Below are 20,880 nucleotides of genomic sequence, written 5' to 3'. Positions count from 1 at the left end.
CACTGCTCATTATACACTAATTATAGTTATTAGCATGCTAAAAGACACCCTATATGATCTAAAAAGAGAGGAACCCTCAGTCCCAGGAATTGCCCTCCCTTTCTTCCCTTTCCCAGAAAAAGGGAAAAAGCTATGAAGCAAGAAGAGATCCATGTGTCACTATGGGTGTGAAACTAAAAACATCCACACAAACAGGCCTCAGCTCTATAATAATCAAGCCAAACTACATCTGTAGTGTGGTAGCACAGAGCCTGGTCTTTAGCAGATATTTAATAAATAGGTACCTCTTGTTTAGCATATAATCAAGAAACAACCATAAAATAGCCAACCAGCAGCCATCAGGGCTGCTCCACCTATGGAGTAGCTATTCTTTTATTCCTTTACTTTCTTAATAAACTTGCTTTCACTTTATGGACTCACCCTGAATTTTTTCTTAGTCCAAGTACTTTCTATTGGGGTCTGAATCAGGATCCCTTTCCGGGAACAATACTACTACCATTACAGCCACTTCTACTTCTTTTAGTCTTATGATTAGTTCTCTACGCTTATCATGTTATTTTGCATTTTTGTGACTTTACTGATACTATTCCCTCTCCACGAAATTATTGTTTTTGTCTAACTCCTCAATCTGAAAATATTTTTTTAAAACTTTTGTTCATTTTCTTTCTCTTTCAGGAGGCCATCTCTAATATCTCAGATCAGGCTAAGAGCTCTTACCTGGGGCCTCATTGTAAACCTGTGAAAACTTTGATCTATCTATCTAGGTAGACAGACAGATCTAAGTAGTTAGGTAGGTAGGTAGATAGATTTTAATATGTTGCATTATAATCATCAGGTTTTGCCTGCCATTTAACTACAGCAAGAGTCAGCAAACTAACCCTCTGGGGCCAATCCAATTCACTTCCTGCTCTTCTAAATAAAGTTTTATTAGAACGCAGACATACTTACTTGTTTACGTAGTATCTATGACTGCTCACATACTCGATGACAATTTGATAGTTGTGATAGAGACCATATGACTCATTAAACCAAAACTATTTACTCTCTGGTCCAGAGAGTCTCAGCTTCGGCACTATTGAGACCCAGGACTGGATAATTCCTTGTCACAGAAGGGCTGTACTGTGCATTGTAGGCCTATAGTGTGGCAACATTCTTGGCCTCTACCCACACCAGCAGCATCTTCCCTTCAATATCCTTTTACTCCCCTCTAACTACGCCTCCACCCAGTTTTAACAACTAAAAGAGTCTCCAGACATTGTCAAATATTTCTTGGGGTCAAACTTGTCTCCACTTGAGAAGTCACTAACCTGGCCCTTTATGGAAAATTTTGTCAACCCCTGAACTATAAGATCTTCCAGGAAAGAAACTGTCCAGTTCTCTTTGCATTCCAAACACCATACATAAAATACAATCATAGAAGCTCATTAAATCAATCATTTAAAGGTAATTAAAAGATCATAAGACACGGAAAAGCAATTTAAACTTCATAAGCATTTTAGACCTGAATGGGACACTGGTGATCATCAAGCCAATACCCAATTTTACAGCTAAGTTTTGCTTCCTTAAGCATTTTAAACATCATCCATAAGAACTGTTACATTAATATCTATGAAGAAAAGTTACGCTAAGAAAGATAATTTTGTCGGGCACAGTAGCTCATGCCTGCAATCCCAACACTTTGGGAGGTCGAGGTGAGAGGCTCACTTGAGGTCAGAAGTTCAAGACCTGCCTGGTCAACATGGTAAAACCCGTCTCTACTAAATATACAAAAAAAATAGCCAGGCGTGGTGGCAGGCACCTGTAATCCCAGCTACTTGGGAGGCAGAAGCAGGAGAATCACTTGAACCTGGGAGGTGGAGGTTGCAGTGAGCCGAGATCACACCATTGTGCTCCAGCCTGGGCAACAAGAGCAAAACTTCATCTCAGAAAAAAAAAAAAAAAGATAAACCTATCACAATCTCATTTGATTGCCAGGAATTTTAAAAATGTGAAATCACTGCATTCATATTTCACATATGCACACATATTTATCCATGAGTGAGATTTTTCTTACAATGTCCATAAAGAAGAAATTATTCTCCTTTGGCAGATGGGATCATTTCAATTGTGGTCAAAATGTAATATGGAGAAACAGCAGCTTTCTTACAGTCAATCAAGAAATTCATTTGGAGGATATAAATTCCTTTCCACTGTCTTTAATAATTTGATATTATATACAGCATTGCTGTAACTACAAAAACTGTGTTTTCAAAGGGATTGTATGCAAGCCAGAAAAGCTAACAAATGACTATGGGGTACTGTAAGGACCAACTGAATGACAAAATAGCTTGTATTTCTTGAGTACTCACTATGAAACAGATTCAGCTAAAGGTTTTATTGCATCATCTCATTTGCTCCTCATAAGAAATCTCTGAGGTAAGTGCTATTAAGATACTAGTTTTATAGATAAATAAACTGAGTTTCAGAGACACTAACTAACTTGCCCAAGACACATAGGTAGTAAGTGGAAAAACAAAAATTTGAACCTGGAAGTCTACCTCCTAAATCTGAGCTGACACACCCTGTATTATATAAGTGTGCTTGGAATTCAGAAGTGAGAAAAGACCACTGTAAACCCAGTGATCAGTCAAGCAGGTGACCATGAGCTAGGTTCTAGAAGAAAAGGTAAGCATCAGACAGAAAAGAGAAAGGGAGAACTTCTTGGCTAGAAGAACCAAATAAACAAGTTATAGACGAAAGAACTGAAAACATACATTTAGAATAATAGGAAAAGACTACTCTGGTTAAATGTAGGGAGGAACTATGAGGAGGTGGCAGCCAAGTTGAAGACAAACTGCAGAAGGCCTTGAGTGGGAGGCTGAAGAAGACATGCTTTGGTGGGCACTGGGTGTGTGCAAAGAATGGCACGAAGAGCATGCAGCATGGAGAGAAAGCAGAGAGAACAGAGGTGGAAAGACTCATCATGACACCATGATAGGCGAAGTACTATGGTGCAGAGGGAGAGGCAGGAGTGAAGGGACCAGGAAGTAGAGGACAGAGATGAGTGAGAAATATATAGGGAATTGCCAAGGGAATTTTGTGTTTGATTAAATGAGGGCAAAAAGGAAGAAGGGGAATGAGAAGGAAAGATCACATCTCACTTTGAGGTTTCTAACTCAAGTGAATAGGTAATGACAGTATGAGCTGTTCTAAACCTATTGAATTCTACATAACCATGCCCCATCCTTCTCTCATTTAGCACACTGTACCCACCCTCCCTTATAGAAGTTATGGGTCGTCCAATGCTGCTTTTCTTATCTTTCCTTTTTCAAACCTTATAACCATTTTGTTTTGCCTTTTTCCCTACCATCTCCTGGAAAGAGTCATTTTTTTATCTTCCTGAGCTTAACAAAGTACAGGTCAAGAGAAGGGTTTTATGAAAAGAGAGACTAACACTTGTTTTTAAGTCTAAGAAGAAGAAACAAATAGGCAAATATCAAAGCTGCAAGAGAAAAGTTCTAGAGATCTGTGTACAACCATGTGAATATAGTCAAAAATACTGTAGCATACACTTAAAATTTTGTTAAGGGAGTAGATTTTGGACAATGTGTTTTTTTACCACAATTTGTAAACCAAAAATATATAGACATATACTGCAAGAAAGAGTGGGAATAACTGGATAATTCAGGAGTTGAAAGGGAGAGAATGAGATGCTGAGCACAGGTAACACACAAGCTTACAAAGATACAGGGACATCTCACTTTCGAGGATAAAGGGAAAGAGAAAATCAACTTAGATATGGGATAAAAGGAAGACGAAGACCCTGAAGTAGAGCTAAGCTTGATAAATTGACATTTCCTAGCCTGGGTCTTTTTGGAAAAGCAGCATATCCAGCCCTAGATATTCATTTCCTCTCACCACCTCTCTCACTGAGCCATGGCCACCATTGCCTCCTGGACTTTTCTTGAATGTGCCAAGCTTTCCTTGCTTTAGGTCCTTTTTGTCCTAGTAGCTTCCTCTGATTGGAATAACCTCTCCCCAAGGTTTTGTGTGTGTGACTGAGTCCTTCTTTCATCTCAGGTCTCAATTATTACATCCTCGAAGAGTCCCGTCCTGACCACTCAGTCTCCTGGAGACACACTCACTATCTCACTGATACAGTTTGGCTGTGTCCCCACCTAAGTCTCATCTTGAATTGTAGTTCCCATAATCCCCACGTGTCAGGAAAGGGACCCGGTAGGAGGTAACTGAATCATGAGGACAGTTACCCTTATGCTGTTCTCATGATACTGAGTAAGTTCTCACAAGATCTGATGTTTCAGAAGGGGCTTTTCCCCCTTTTGCTTGGCACTTATCCTTGCTGCTGCCATGTGAAGAAGGGCGTGTTTGCTTCCCCTTCCACTATGATTGTTAAGTTTCCTGAGGCCTCCCCAGCCATGCTGAATTGTGAGTCAATGAAACCTCTTTCCTTTATAAATTACCCAGTCTCAGGTATCTTTATTAGCAGTGTGAGAATGGACTAATACACCCATTATTCTCTTTCATTTCCTTCATGCTACTTATCGTTATCTGAAAGTATCTTAATTATCTGTTTTGCATTTATTCTTAGTCTTCTTCAACCATAATGTGAATTCCATAGGCTCATAGACTTTATACATGCTGTCATTCACCACACACTCCCACTCTTTGAACAGATTTTATGACAGAGTAGGCATTCCATGAATATTTACTGCATTCATGAATAAGTAAATGAGTGGCACGCTGTTGACAAAATGAATATAAGCAGAAATTGGAACTTTGGAACAATAATTCTATCACTGATGTTCATAAATACTTATTAATTTATTGACGAATATTCCCATCTATTCCTGTGTCAGGACCTATGTTTAACTTCAAAGGGAATGTGCAATCATCTATATAAATCCTTGTTCTTGTCTTTTAGAAGCTCAGTCTATTGAGGAAACATATGAACACAATGCATATTAAAGTGCAATGTGATGAAGACTATAATAACAATTGCAATGCACTGAAGTTTTGAACTGAGGGCTATAGGAGCATATAATAAAGTACTTCTAACTTAAGCAAGGTAAAACAAGAAAACAATTCCACTAAAGTGCTACGGATACTAGAGTTCAGAGTCTGACATGCAAACGTAGAGGGTTAAAGAGTAACCATGAGGTGGGAGACATCAGAAGTATGTACCATCCTCCCAAGAAGTTTTTCATTGAAAGTAAGGAATGAGCTAACGTGTAATTGAGCAGGAGACAGTATCAAAGAAGTGATTTTGAGTATGTCTCCAGCTGAAGGGATGGAGCAGAGGAGAAGGGGAGATCGAAGATTAAGAAAGGGAATCTTTAAAGGGGCTAAATCTCAAAAGATGCAAAAGAGGAGGGGAAAGTTCATTCTGTAAGATGGCGGGGAAGAAGGTAGCAATGAAAATCTTTGAAGATAAGTCTTAAGGTGGAGAGAGAGAAGCTTAGCAAGAATTACCTGAACAATTTATATTTTCCCTACAGAGTATGAGATAGAACATCTGCTGATATCGGCTGTTGAGGGAAAAGCTGAGGGAGAGGGAAGGAGGAGAATTTTATTTGTTGATAATTGGTGTGCAATGTTGCTGCCCTAAGCTGCATCTTCACTGATTTGCGAAGTGAAAAATGTGTCCTTGTATCTCTCTTGAAATCTATGCAGAAACTATTTGTGGCACACTCTCTACATGAGGAACAGAACACAAGGTTACAAAAGCACCATAACACTAATGGAATAGTCATTTCTGCATTTGCAAAACAATTTTTGAAAACATAAGCTAATTAATTAGCTCAATGATTGCTTTATCCCTGTAGGTATATGTGTACAAGGACCAGTGTTTTTTTTAATCTCCTTTGAGGCATTCAAAGACACAAGAGATTTTGTCTCAGTAGGAACGTTGTGGTAGATTACATTTGCTGTAAATAAGTGACATTTTTAGAAAGCAATGAGTTCCACTGAATTTATCTTGACGAGCAAAAAAAAAAAAAAAAAAGCAAAGCTAAATAAGTGATTCCCAAAATCAGACTGAAAATTCATAAGAAGTCTAAATAGTAGCTGCTCCTCATTTGGGTGTTTTGAAGGCATTAAAGGCGAATAGCTCCAACTTCATGGAAAATATTAGGCTAGAACAAAAAGAAAAGATGTGCTGCCCATCTCAAGACGAAACTATTGCACTGCTTGACATTTATACAAGAGCAGCAACTTCCCTCTCGGGTTCCATAATGAAAATCATTCCTCCATTAGCAGGTTGAGCAATATCAATTTACCCAAAGTGGGAAATCAAGCAAAAACTGCCTTCCTCTCAGAACAATCAATGGCAAGGTGAAAGAAATAGGTAATTGTATCTAGTCTCCCAACAGAACATTTTTGCCTGATTAAATGACCTTTCCTATGAAGTAGAGCCTCTAAGTGGTAGTGAGAGATAACTCCTTACAGTAAGTTTAAACACAGAATCACCAACCTTTTCCAGAGGAGCTTCTTTTTCTTCATCACTAACTCTTATGACTGAGTTGGTGGAAAGGGCAGCAAAATCAGGATGTTGACAGTATTTACATCTCAACTCCAACACTTAGAATGTTGTAAATGGGAAAGACAGTCACTCTCTTTAAATTCAAGTTAGTAACAATCATATAATCCAACCTATAAGTTTTTTTGTGAGAAATAAATTGGGGAATAAGTAGGGAATACGTTTGAATTACATAGCACCATGTAGACACACACTTCACATGTGTTCACATTAAGTGTTCAATAATTGCTAGTCTTTATTGTTGCTGCTATGATTATAATTGCTGTGGTTGTAATGGTTTTTGAGATGATCAAGTAAAGGACTGAGTAAAGATAAATTATTGTAAGTGAGTAATAGGTGATGATAGTGGCTGGGAACCTCAACTCCTACCACAAGGGCAACACAGTAAATGTCTGTGGGACATGTAAAGCCAACTGATTTACAGATTAATGAGGAAAGTCTTTCACACGATGAACCTGAGCTAATCAATTAGCCTTATTCTTTCTTTGCAGATAGGTCATTCATCATAGAACTATAGATCTATCAGAAAGGAACTGATGAAATCAAAACCACTCATATGATTCCAGAATCCCCTCGATAACCTCAGCAAAATGGTTGCCCAGTCTCTACTTGGATGCCTTGAGTGTTAGAGAATTCATTACTTTGAAGGCAGTTTTTGACAGCTCTCACTGAAAGTTCTTCCTTATGTTAAGTACCCAGCTTCCACTCACTAGACTTAGTTTCTCTTTTTAAGGATATATGGGCCACATTTTATCCCACTTCCATAGGACAGTCCTTCATGTATGAAGACAACTCTCAAACCTTGGGCACAGGCATCTTCACTTTTCAGGTTAAATGACCCCGGTTCTATCAGTTAAGCCTTCTTACATTAGGAACTTGAATGCCTTAGGTTTTTTTTTTTTTTTTTAGAGCTCAGCTCTAAAGATGTTCTAATCTATCAATTAGTTATCATGTTAAAGGCTCATGCCTGTAATCCCAGCACTTTGGGAGGCTGAGGTGGGTGGAATGCTTGAAGGAGTTTGAGATGAGCCAGGCCAACACAGCAAAACCCCTTCTCTTCTAAAAATACAAAAATTAGCTTGGTATGGTGGCACATGCCTGTAATCACAGCTACTTCGGAGACTGAGGCATGAGAATCACTTGAACCCAGGAGGTGGAGGTTGCAGTGAGCCGAGATAGCACCACTGCAGTCCAGCCTGGGTGACAGAACAAGACACTGTCTCAAAAAAAAAAAAAAAAAAAAAAAAAAAAAAAAAAAAAAAAGCTTATTTTCCCTTTCCAGTAATTATACTAGCACATAGTGACCACAATGGTAATAATAATTATAAATAAAATTTTCTGAACATTTTCTACATGTCAGCTATTTGACATGCATGATCTCAATACAACAACCCTATCAAGTAGGTATAATTATTTTTCCCATTTAATAAGTAACAGAAGGTTAGGTATGTTACCCAGCATCATATAGCTTCTGAGAGTAGAGTTAGGCTTTGCAGCCAGACACTCTAACTCCAGAGCCTGCTTTCTTAACCAATAAATTACACTGAAGAACTGTTACCTCCTTTGTTGTATAGGTCAGACCTCTATTAATTCAACCTCAGATAACACAGATGCACAATTTCTATCATTTTCCATCCCCATCATCCACAAAGTTAACAAGCCATGTTCTCTTATGTCTCTTCAAGTCCTTAATATAAATGTAAGACAGAGCTTTGTGCCATCTTACAAAAACTTTCAGATAGACCAAAAAATTCCACTTAATCAGGGCCCGTTGGTATTTTAATAGCTTGATAGCTCTTGCATCCAAACCCTATTGCTCCATCTTATTAATGAGAATATCACAAAATGTGTCTTCAAAAACTTTGCTGCTATTTAACTAGATGGGGTCCATAGTACTTTTATGAATCATCAGTAATACTACTAAATGAATATATGAATTTGGTTGATAAGATATAGCTTTTTCTTAGTGCTCTTAATTAGTGATGGCAGTTTTATTGATCACTCTTTTCTCTGCTGTGGGCTCATATATTCTGTTAATATTGCACTCCAAAATCCTACCCAGATTTCAGTTCAACTCATAAGTTCATTGTTTGCATTATCCACATTTTTCAATTGTCTAGTCTTTAGGAACCTTCTCTATTCACTAGCATTCCTCAAAAACCACCAACTAGGTTTCAAAAATTGTATTTACAAATTCTCTCTGTGTCCTGGGATAGCATTCATCTGAGGCAGGAAATTTGAGTTAATACAGAGCAAATTATCTGATTTCTAAGATGCTCCAGTATTACATTTCCTACTTTTGTCTGTCTTTCCTTGTCCAAGGACCTATCTTTTGTCAGCAAAAAACAGGAGTAAAATAGGAACATGAGGAATTCTGCTACATCACCTAGGTCTTCCTGCTGCAAATGATAGAAAACAGAGCCGCAACTGGTTTGGGCAACAGAGGTACTTTATTCAATCACGAGTGGAAATTAAGCGGTAGTCTAATTTGAAAAATGTTTAACCCAGGGCCTTCAAAAATGTCGCTAAGGCCTAGTTTCTTCCATGTTTTCACTCTGATTTTCTCCATCCTGGCTTTGTGTTTGGTCTCTGTGGTGGCAAGATAGTGGCCAGAAGCTTAGTTTAATACCACTCCAAGTTCTAGCCCAAAACAGGAGAGAGCTGTTTCCCTACAACATATAGACAAAAGTCCTGAGCCTGTATGTTATGGATCCAAATTGGTTTAGGAGCTCACCTATGAAGAAAGCAACCATGACCAGGTGAATAGGAGTCCCTAATTGATTTAGGGATCACATGCTCACTAACGGAGCTGGGAGTGGAGCAGGTGCCACTGAATCATTGGATTGAGTATGAAGGGAATAAAAATCAAGAAACACGTATCAGATGAAGGCAGAATGAATACCCAGTTGCCAAATATATATATTTTAATCTACTTCTCCATCAACAACCCATCAACTACATGCAGCAAATCCTTCTTTAGTAATTTTATTGTGGCACTAACTGAAGAACTACTCTCTGTCATAGCACTGAAACACCAAAGATCTTTCAGACCTCCATGCTCCTCATTCTTCCTTAGGCCCATACAACTTTTTTACAGCCACCTTTGGCTAAATGTTCACACCTGCTTCCTACTGAAATAAGCTTCAAATGTATCCCTGTCCCCAGTAGCTCAGGGTTTTGCTCCTTCTTCCTCTGTGCCTCTGTACGTTATGAGTCCAAATTGCATTAGAAGCCCACCTATAAAGAAAACAACCATGGCCAGGGGAATGGGAATTGACTCATATTGCCAATCTCTCTCTTTCTCTCTTTCCTGCCCACAGAAATTCCTTGTAATCCAGAAAGTAATCTCTTTTCCAGAAGATTCAATCTATCCTCTTTACAAAAATTTCATTCTGAAATTGAGTCACCCGACATTGCCAATATTTGACTTTATTTTTTTTTATCCTTACACACAAAAAAAATTACAGTTTTGTTTTCTGAGACAGAGTCTTGCTCTGTTGCCCAGACTGGAGTGCAGTGGTACCATCTTGGCTCACTGCAGCCTCAACCTCCCAGGCCCAAGTGATCCTCCCACCTCCCTCCAAAATACCTGGGACCACAGGCATGTGCCACCATGTCCAGCTAATTTTCTTTTTTCTTTTTTTTTTTGAGGCGGAGTCTCGCTCTGTCGCCCGGACTGGAGTGCAGTGGCCAGATCTCAGCTCACTGCAAGCTCCGCCTCCCGGGTTCCCGCCATTCTCCTGCCTCAGCCTCCCGAGTAGCTGGGACTACAGGCGCCCGCCACCTCGCCTGGCTAGTTTTGTATTTTAGTAGAGACGGGGTTTCACCGTGTTAGCCAGGATGGTCTCGATCTCCTGACCTCGTGATCCGCCCATCTTGGCCTCCCAAAGTGCTGGGATTACAGGCTTGAGCCACCGCGCCCGGCCAATCCAGCTAATTTTCTTAATGTTTTTTGTAGACATACAGTCTCCTTAAGTTTACCAGGCTGGTCTCCAACTCCTGGACTCAAGCAATCCCCCCACCTCAGCCTCCTAAAGTGCTAAAGTTATGGGCGTGAACTACCACGCCCAGCCAAAAATGGCCATTTTTTTTTATGGTCAACCCATAAAAAAGCTCTATAATTTACTAGAGCTGCCATAACAAAATACCACAGACTGGGTGACTTAAACTACCAAAACTTATTTTCTCACGCTCCAGGAGGCTGGAAGTCCGAGTTCAAGGTGTCGGCAAGGTTGGTTTCTTTTGAAGCCTCTGTCCTTAGCTTGTAGATGGCTATCTTCTCCCTCTGTCTTCACATGGTCTTTCCTCTGTATATCCATGTCCTTATCACTTCTTGTAAGGACACCAATCATATTGGTTGAGGGCCTATCCATATGACCTCATTTTATCTCAGTTACTTCTTAAAAGGCCCTATCTTCAAAAATAGTCACAAACTAAAGGTTAGAACTTCAACATATGAATTTGCAGAGGACATCACTGAGCCCATGACAAGCCAATAGATAGCTCCTGAGATGCAGTAATTGCTTTTTCTTTTCTTCTTCTGCCACGTTCCTCCATTTCCTCTGATTTGCAACTTCATTTCTTTCCACGCTGCTCAACTCCTATTTCTCTGGTCAGCTTTTTGTATTGATTCTCCCATTCTGTCAAAACGCTCTTATCTCCAAACCCATAGAGTGCTTTTCTGTACATCTTCCTTAATGGAATAAAACTTACCTTGCTACCCAAAATCTAATGAACAGTAATTTGTGTTTCTATGCGACATTTACAAGAAGGTCTCTACAGTAGTGTGCATTTGGATTAGCAGGGATTACTATCCTCATTTTACAGATCAAGACAAGGATATCCAGAGAAGTTGTATAATTTTCTAATTAACATTAGAACTGAACCTGGTAGCAGGCCTTTTTAATTAAACTACATTGGACTCTCCTAACTTCTGCAGGTTTTTAATTGCAGAAATGGTGAAGAGCAGTAAGTGGTTCTTTGGCCTGAACTAACTGATTTTGTTTCAATTAATAACATAAATAACAACTTCATTAACATTTGTATAGTATTTTGTATTTTATAAAACACCTCCATTGTCTAATCCCATTTGCTCCCTACGTAAAAATACATGAAATCAGTATTAGTCTCTCCCTTTATAGATGAAGAAACCAAGGCTCAGAGCAGTCGAGTGGCTTGCTAAAAGCCATGCAACTGGCAAGGAATGAGTCTAGGCAAGACTCATACCCTGGGCTTGAGCTTTTGAAGCCCACCCTCTTCTCATGTCTCGTGTTGACTCTAAAAGCCTCACTTGGGCTTTACTAGCCCTACGCTGCACAGTAGTCTTCATGAGAGAAAGAAGGAATATTTAGGCCCAATGCTATGACCTGAATTCACCTGCTTATGGACAGAGACATTTATCACCACCTGAGCAATCAGGAAGGATACCAAAACAACAGCTTGGGAAACAAACGAATTAAAGAAAAAGGGAACAGAGAAGGGGAGGAGGAAGGACAATGAGTAAGGAAGCAAGAGGACAACTCAAAAGAAAATCCAGAGAAGAAATTAAGTGATAGCATGACAGATAGCAACAAGAGACAGCAAGCAAGACAGGGTAAAATAAAATGAGTATTTTTTTAAAGAAGAAAAAAAAGCAACAACAAACACATTATCCCAAAGCCCGCAGGTGCCAGCAATTCAAATAAACGTATAGCAATTAACAGAATTAACACAGCCTTAAATAGCTTGGCTCACCAGATGTGGACGCCTATCAGGGTTCTATAAAATGTAAAGTTATTACAGATTAAGCCATTAATCATCTGTTCAGAGACTATCTCTGGCTGCAAAACTCCATTCGGTTTTAAATGGCTAATAATCACAAAGGGATGTGGAATGTAATGTGCACAATGATGTTCTATCCAATCCTTTTTCCTTTAAATATGTGTTCTATTCTCCCAATTATCCTGCTTTTCCTTCCTCTCCATTAGAGATGCCATGAGAATAGAGAGATGAGAGAGTCCAGTCTGTCCCAGAGGTCTCAGTGGCACTTACGCTTCTCCACATGGGCAAATGGAGAAGTGTCAGATTGAGGAGAAAGGAGGATGGTGTGGAAAGAACCAAATCAAACTATACAGAAAGTCCAACACGTGGGAGGATACTGTGATGGGCTTGAATAGCCTAATGGGGACCCTACTCATGTAACTCAGTCTTGGTTTGGCCTTCCTGTATTTCATTTGTCATTGAACAGCTCAGTAATGCCAAGGACAGAGAAAAAGAGAAATGCATGTCCTCTCAGGGAGGGTCTTTCGAAACTGAAATTGGAGTCAGAAGGTAGCAGTTTTCTGTAGAAATTTTAAAATTCAAAGAGGCAGGCTCCAATCCAATGCTGAAGCTCAAGGACCACCTTTTCTTTCTTTTTTTTTTTTTTTTTTTTTTTTTTTTTTTTTTTTTTTTGAGATGGAGTCTTGCTCTGTCACCCAGGCTGGAGGGCAGTGGCACAATCTCAGCTCACTGCAAGCTGTACTTCCTGGGTTCACGCTATTCTCCTGCCTCAGCCTCCCTAGTAGCTGGGACTACAGGCACCCGCCACCATGCCCAGCTACTTTTGTTTTTGTGTTTTTAGTAGAGATGGGGTTTCACCGTGTCAGCCGGGATGGTATCAATCTCCTGACCTCGTGATCTGCCCGCCTCGGCCTCCCAAAGTGCTGGGATTACAGGCATGAGCCACCGCACCCAGCCGAGGGACCACCTTTTCTATCCCAGATCTTCAACTTCCTAGGACAAAAACATACATCAGGGGAAAGTGGTAGATGAATTAACATTACTCCTCAAAGAATGAAGGCCTGATGGGTAAGATGCCAATCTGACTATGTTCTGCTGCTTAAGGTCCTTCAATGGCTCCCCCATTACCTAGAGAACAAAGTTCAAGGGTATAGCATGAAATGAAGACCTCTATGACATGGTCCCTACCTCACCGCAGCTACCAGTCCAAAGCTCCCAGTCTTATAATTTGGGCCTTGAAATTAGCAAGCTGTTTGCATGTTCCTCACCCAGACACCAGGACATGCTCTACCTCCATGCCTTTCTCACCCTGCCCCTCATCCTGGAGCACCTCTTTCCCCATGCTTCCATGCTCCCTTCTACTTGGCATCAAGCACCTCACCTTGGGATGCTCCCTGAACCCCAAGGTGTATTAGGTCCTTCTCCTCAGCAGCCGCATTGTAACTAAGAATGTCTCATGTTGTGCATTAACTGCTATTTATTGCAATTATGTGTGTGTCTGCCTCTCCCCACTAATGTGAGTTCTTCTAAAGCAGGAACCATGTTTGATTCATATTTATATTTTAGCACAGCCCTTGGCATATTATAGGTTTGGAGGATATATTGTTTGCTATGCGCTGAATGTTTGTGTTCTCCAAAGTTCATATGTTGAAATCCTAACCCACAATGTGACAGTTTTAGGAGGTGGGGCCTCCTAAAAGTAGTCATGAAAGTCATGAAGGTCCCTCATGAATGGGATTGGTGCCCTTATAAAAGGGACCCTAAAGAACTCTTATCCTCTTTCTTTCCATGTGAGAACACAATAAGAAAACAGCAGTTTGCAAACTAGAAGAGGGCCCTCACCAGAACCTGACCAGGCTGGCATTCTGTTCTTGGACTTCCAGCCTCCAGAACAGTGAGAAATAAATTTCTGTTGTTTATAAGCCACTCAGCCTATGATGCTTTTTAATAGCAGTCTGGACTTATACATTGTTCATCTAAACTCCACCAGATTTCAGAGCTCCATTCATTTATTTATTTATTCCAGACATACTTATTGAGTGCATTTTTTTTAATGTCAAGGTCCATTCTAGGTGCTGGGGAGACATTTATAAGCAAATAAGACCTCTGTTCTCATGGAATTCACATTTTAATAAAGGAAAACATAGTGTCAAATAAATGGCCAAAGGCAAAAAACAAAGTAATCATTGAGGGCAGGCAGGATGAGTTATCCCTATTTTTGCATTACGAGAGAATTTATGTAGGGCAAACCTCAGAATAATGGGGGTTTTTTTCCTGACAATGATTTGCTAATATGAGAAATATAGAGATTCCATGTGCTAATGGATATTCACTTACACTTATATTTCAATTTATAAACTATTTTATACAATGCAATATATAATCCTTAATAATTATTATAAGCAAAAACATTGTATTTTGTAATGCTGTATGGTTTCACTTTTATGTACATCATTTCATTTTTTTCTTAAGAATGCGAAAGAAGTTTTATTATCTCCTTGTTATGGGTTAGACTGGAGTAAGATCAGTGACCTTATTATATAGCCAGTGAAAAAGCTAACATTCCTAAGCAGATTTTCTGATTTGAAGCCCAGTATTCTTTTTTTTTTTTTTTTTTTTTTGAGACGGAGTCTTGCTCTGTCACCCAGGCTGGAGTGCAGTGGCCGGATCTCGGCTCACTGCAAGCTCCGCCTCCCGGGTTCACGCCATTCTCCTGCCTCAGCTTCCCGAGTAGCTGGGACTACAGGCGCCCGCCACCTCGCCCGGCTAGTTGTTTTGTATTTTTTTAGTAGAGACGGGGTTTTACCGTGTTAGCCAGGATGGTCTCGATCTCCTGACCTCGTGATCCGCCTGTCTCGGCCTCCCAAAGTGCTGGGATTACAGGCTTGAGCCACCGCGCCCAGCCCCCAGTATTCTTTTCATTATACTTTGATGCCTCCCTCACAGCCTTTTCTATCCCATTTTTCATAGAGGAACTTCCAATCATTCCTCTTAGCCTTGCTGAGGCTTTTAAAATAATCTTTTTCTCATATCTGATAGCTCAGGTGGAGGGAGAGAAGATTCTTGAAAGATTCACCCACTGCCATGTCAAGATGTTCTTTAATCATCCTAGGTAAGTCAAGTGGTCAATAGTACCTAAGAGCATTCATTTAGGAAAGGTATTTATTAATGAACAATCATGTGATTTCACTCAGGAAATATTGACTGAGAGCCACCAAGTGCCAAGAACCATTCTAGGAGCTGGGGACACAATAAGAACAAACATGAGACAGACACACTAAAACATGAAAAGGAACTGACTTCATGATATTTAAGTGGACACAAATCTTATATTGATAACCAACGTGTGTAGAGAACTATCATAGTTTGACGACAACGTGGATGCTTTGTTGTGGCTTTTACATGGGTATGAGGTTAGGAAGTACACACACGAGTAATATCCAGTCCCTTTGGCACAATCATGGAGCCAGAACTTAGTTTTTAGGTGTGAAATAACTACAGTTCCAACGACAAAACCTGTTTTGTGCCACACACAAAGAAATATTGATGATCTGGAGCAGAAATTGCATAGGCCCTTCGCCATGTCCCTAATTTGAAGAAAATTACACATAATATCACTTAGTTTCATTTAGGACAACTTAAAGCCACAAATGGCGAGAGAAGTTTTTTTAAGGCAGCAAGAGGAAAAGGAAGGGGAAGAAGGGAGTGTGAAATAATTAGAGACTGTTCTATGGTTTAAGTGGGCGAGTGGGGTTTAGCAGGTAGCTGAATCTTAACATAGCTGGAAGTCTTTGATGTTAACTGACTTATCAAAAACAAATACCAAGAACAAGAGAAGTATCTCCATAGACTTGCCCACAGAAAAGTGAAGTGTAATTATTAAATGCAAAGAAATAACATATTAGCACTACGTTAGACTCAAAGTGATCTGTTCAAGGTACTCAGACAAATAAGAAGACTTCCAAGTGCCTTAGAAAGACTATCACGCTGTATAGGGAAAACAGATGGGGCAGGAGTTTATCAAGTTCTAGCTTTGCCTATCATTTCTGTTAGTGTTTCGAACTTTCCTTTTTCTAACTTGGTCTGAATTTAAATGCATATTTGTGCTGCTAGCTAAGATAAGGATATATTGTTATTACTGAATTATAGTTATTTCTATTATCGACACTGTTTTTCAGAACTGCCTTTAACTTTTAAGCTATTCAGTAATACTTCTGACAGACTTTTGAAGCTTTCTGCTCTCTGGACAGCAAAAATGTGTGTATGTGTGTGTGTGTGTGGTGTGGTGTGTGTCTGTCTGTGTGTGTTTGTGTGTGTCTGTGTATGTGTGTGTGTATGTATTTTATTTTCTTTAGTTTCCACATGGATAAAGTCATCAGAAACATCTCTGTGTTTTTATGAGACTTGTTTCAAAATGTTCCTTCCTGATTAATAGATAGAAGATTCGTTGTTGGGAAATTGCTCCTTTGTCTCTAAGTATATAATACAGAGGTAGCTCAATACAATTGTGTATAGGAGAAAATTAATCCTAAAGGCCAGACCTAAATCCTGTCCTGGAGAAACTTCATGCTCAGGACTGTTGCACTACAAAACTGAATGAGCACTCCACAGCAACCAATGCCTCATTCATTCCTGAGCCATGTCCTTGGTAACAAGAATGTTGCAGCCTTTTTCTGATGAGAATGCAGTTCCAATGTAGTGTGATTTAACAATGTTTAAGAGTCTTTCAGGGTTCATTAGACAGTGCATAGTCTATACCTTTATTCTATCCAAATAGGAGTAAATCCCAGGGAGGAAGGGCTCTATGCCTACCATAATTCCATCAGAAATGACGATGAAATCTCTGAAGCCAGCAGAAGCCTAAGTAACATCCTGCAAAGAGATAATAGCACTCTTTGGATGCTCCTCTTAATTTCGTTCTACAGCTGAGAACAATACAAAGCTATAATTGGATTTTCCCTCCTTTATTGTCTCTCTTTTCTACCCCTTCCTCTCAATTCGCACATGATTTTTTACAACAAGGCCTGCCTCAAATGTCACTCCTTCTCTAAAACTGACTTCCACCTAAAATTTATGTTTCCTCTACTCAATTACAGCATTTAGTCTATGGCACTGAACACATGCTCTCCTATGCTATACTTATTCACTCACTGATCTCATCTCCCTTCCTACAAGACAAAGCCTTGGAGCATGGAGATCATGGCTTAAAAAGAGCCACCAAGTTTAGTTACAGCACAAAAAAAGGTATCCAATGATTATTAGATAAATGGACAAACAAATTCTTATTATGCATCTACTATGTGCCACGCCTAACAGACACAATTTCTGCCTGGACAAGGCTCACAGGGCAGTGGCATGAATGAATGCATGGACAGTGCCATCTCATATACAAATGATGCTCAATAAATTTCAAATAACCATAACAAGAATAAAACATGCCCTGAGAGGAGACTCATAAGATGTCACAAGGGATTGTTATCTACAAGAAGGAACACTGTTTGCTTCTCAAGAAATGTCCCCAGGGAGATGGTATAGATAACTTAGGCAATCAAGCTTAGCTTAAACAAAATGTGCAGTGCACTGCTTTGATGCCACAGTGTTCTGAAAGAGCTCTACCAAATTAAATCTGATTCTTTTTGCCTCAACAATTGACCTTAGAGGTTGCACTTACACTTGGCTGAAGCTCCTTTTGCTCTCAGACAGAGGTCTCAACACACCAGCTACAATGGTAATAAACGAGTAATGGCGAAGTCCCACTGTTTTTTCACAGCTACTAGCTCTCAGGAAAGAAGAAGAAGAAAAGCAAAAACCAGTCTTCTGAGCCTTAATGTTACATTATAAGAATTTTCTTTCATCTCAAATAATGAGACCCTTGGGAACACCAGGCTTAGTGAAGGTAAAATAATACATATGTTATATTTTAGACAGGGCACACAACAACAAATTGAGCCACTTTTAGCTAGAGCTTTCCTATTTGCCAGGTCAAAATCACAAAAATCAAACTTTACACTCATCTAGTTCCTTGTGATTTCAATGGCCTTTCACCTGTGTGATTGCATTTAATTTATAAGCACAGCCATCTGTGGGCTAAGAGCCTCAATTTGTTAGATGAGGAAACAGAACCACAGGGTATTTGATATGGTTGGTTGTGTCCCCACCCAAATTTCATCTTGAATTGTAGCTCCCACAATTCCCACATGTTGTGGGAGGGAGCCAGTGGGAGGAAGCCAGTGGGAGGTAATTGAATCATGGGGTTGGGTCTTTCCCATGCTGTTCTCATGATAGTGAATAAGTCTCATAAGATCTGATGGCTTTATAAAGAGGAGTTCCTCTGCACAAGTTTTTCTTCCCTGCCACCATGCAAGATGTGACTTGCTCCTCCTTGCTTTCTGCCATGATTGTGAGGTCTCCCCAGATATGTGGAACTGGGAATCAATTAAACCTCTTTTCTTAATAAATTACCCAGTCTTGGGTATGTCTTTATCAGCAGCGTGAAAACGGACTAATACAGTACTAAATTGACAAACCCAAGGTCATGCAACCAGCTTAAGCGGGAATGAAAATATAGGATACCTACTTCCAAGTCCAAGGTTGTTTGTGCTGCAATCTAGCACTTCATAGATTTGAGGACAGATCCAGTCATTGATTTAGACATGTCATTTGTTTATAAATGAAACAATCACATGGTGCATTAAATAGAGTTGGGTGAACTTTACCTCTTTAAGGCAGCCCATGAAGTTGTTGCTGACAGGGGAGCCAGGCAAGTCAGCGGTACTTGGGCTTCCTCCCACGTAGAAGAAGTCATCCGAGCCCAGCATGGTATAGTCCTCTTGAGTGTAGCCCGTCGTGGTAAGAATGCCATCCACAGAGATTGTCACCTGGTGGAGGGACATAGGGACAAAAAAAATCCCAACAATGACCTTACGATCCTAACATAAGCCAGTGGCTTCCCCTACTTGTGGCATCACTTTCATTAAGATTTTCATGAGGTATACTTTCTAATTTGATTTGATTTTGATATGTGCAGCCAAGTTCCATTTTCTGGTCTGCCTCCCTGGGTCTCAAGCCTTCAGTATTTCCCTGCAGACTCATGGAAGACTTTGTTAGAATTTCCAAGCCGGGCACCTTGTTCTACCCATTGCAATCTTTACACAGTCAGGCTAGAAAATGGAACCATCCTCAGACGATATCACTTGTCTCAGTTCATTGCTAAAATGATTGCTTATTTGTTACATGATTGCTATTCATGGTGGTAGTGAAAAACAGCAAAGAAGACATTTGATGATGAAGTTTGTTAGGGGTTGGTCTTTGGTTGTTGATGGTTTTATTTTTCCTTTTTTCTTTTCTTTTTTCTTTTCTTTTATCTTTATTGTTATTAATATATTGATTTTGGCTCACACCACACTGACAAACATGCATTCAGGGAGGGAAGGAGAAGGGTCTTGATTCTGATATAGTCATGGATGATACATGCCATGGACTGCCCCAGGACACCAACCCCTACCCTCCCTTGGCTCCCATCACCACCTCCAAGGGAAGAAATGACCCAAACCAAAAAGGCAACTCTAACAACAACAACAAAAGAATGATGAAAAATAATAACCAAAACAATAAAAATAATAATGCCCACAGAAAAGAAATATCACCCTTTTACCCAACATCCATGAAAGGAGCAGAGGGCAAAGAGAAACGATGGGGCCTCAAAGCATGCACACACCATACACCGATACACCCATGCAGAAATCATCTGGAACCAAGAGAGAAGGCGGAAGAAAAACAAAACTGGGAAAGGGTGGGAAGAAATTAGGGAAAGAATAAAAATCCACTTCACACTTACATGCATTGAACAAACTGAAGAACAAGATGGAAGTGGAAAAAAAAGCATTCAAAACTCAAAGGTAGTCTTTTCTCTGCCTGCCACTTCCCTTACTAAATAAAAGAAAAGAAAAGAAAAGAAAAAGTCCAAACCCAACCCCAAAATATATGAAACATGAAAGGAGAATGAAGAGTGGGGAAAAACAAAAGAGAAGAAAGTGAAATTGGGTTGATGATTGGTAAGTTGTTAGTAATGAGGAGGAAAATGAGGAAACAAATTCTGATGCAGGTAGGAAAATTCACGAGACAGGAACATGCCATGCAGAGTTTGTATGGAGAACATAATTGGTGGATATCCTTTTGGCCACGGTAGGGGAGTAAGGTAAAAGAAGGGTAAGAAAGAGTCTAGGAAGTTGAGTACTTTCCTCCCCAGATCACCTGTGGCAGCCGTGGCCACATAAAAGGGAAAGAGAAAAGGGACTAAGGAGTGGGAAAGGAGGAAAAAAAGAAAAGAGGAAGAGTAAGAGGGAGAGGAAGGCACAGAAAGCAGAAAGTTCTCACTATAAATCTCTGTTGTCTCTAGTATGTAACTTGAAAGTTGTAAAATAAGAAAACAAAACAAAACAAATTTAGCCAAACGGAGATACTTAAAAAGAAAAAAGAAAAGAAAAGAAAAGCATTTTTGGGGGGAAAAAAACTGAAAACTAAAGAAAAGGAAGCCTTCCCCAGAAAATTCAAGCAAATATCATTTTAGGACAAGGGCATCCCCT

At 39.8% G+C, this 20,880-nt stretch overlaps 1 protein-coding gene across 1 annotated transcript in view; it reads right to left on the bottom strand.

Annotated features, from left to right (window-relative positions):
- Positions 1 to 20,880, bottom strand: part of LOC108534983 (neurexin-3) — a 766,104-nt gene that overhangs the window by 323,752 nt on the left and 421,472 nt on the right. Inside the window, exon 6 of the mRNA XM_017880661.1 lies at positions 19,012 to 19,173. Coding sequence (XP_017736150.1) covers positions 19,012 to 19,173 — 162 coding nt within the window. The remainder of the gene's footprint in view (positions 1 to 19,011; positions 19,174 to 20,880) is intronic.

Source organism: Rhinopithecus bieti, unplaced genomic scaffold, assembly GCF_001698545.2.
Source record: "Rhinopithecus bieti isolate Rb0 unplaced genomic scaffold, ASM169854v2 scaffold_11380, whole genome shotgun sequence".
Classification (NCBI taxonomy): Eukaryota; Metazoa; Chordata; class Mammalia; order Primates; family Cercopithecidae; genus Rhinopithecus; species Rhinopithecus bieti.
Note: the sequence above shows the minus strand (reverse complement) of the source record. Positions and strands in the feature narration are given on the sequence as shown.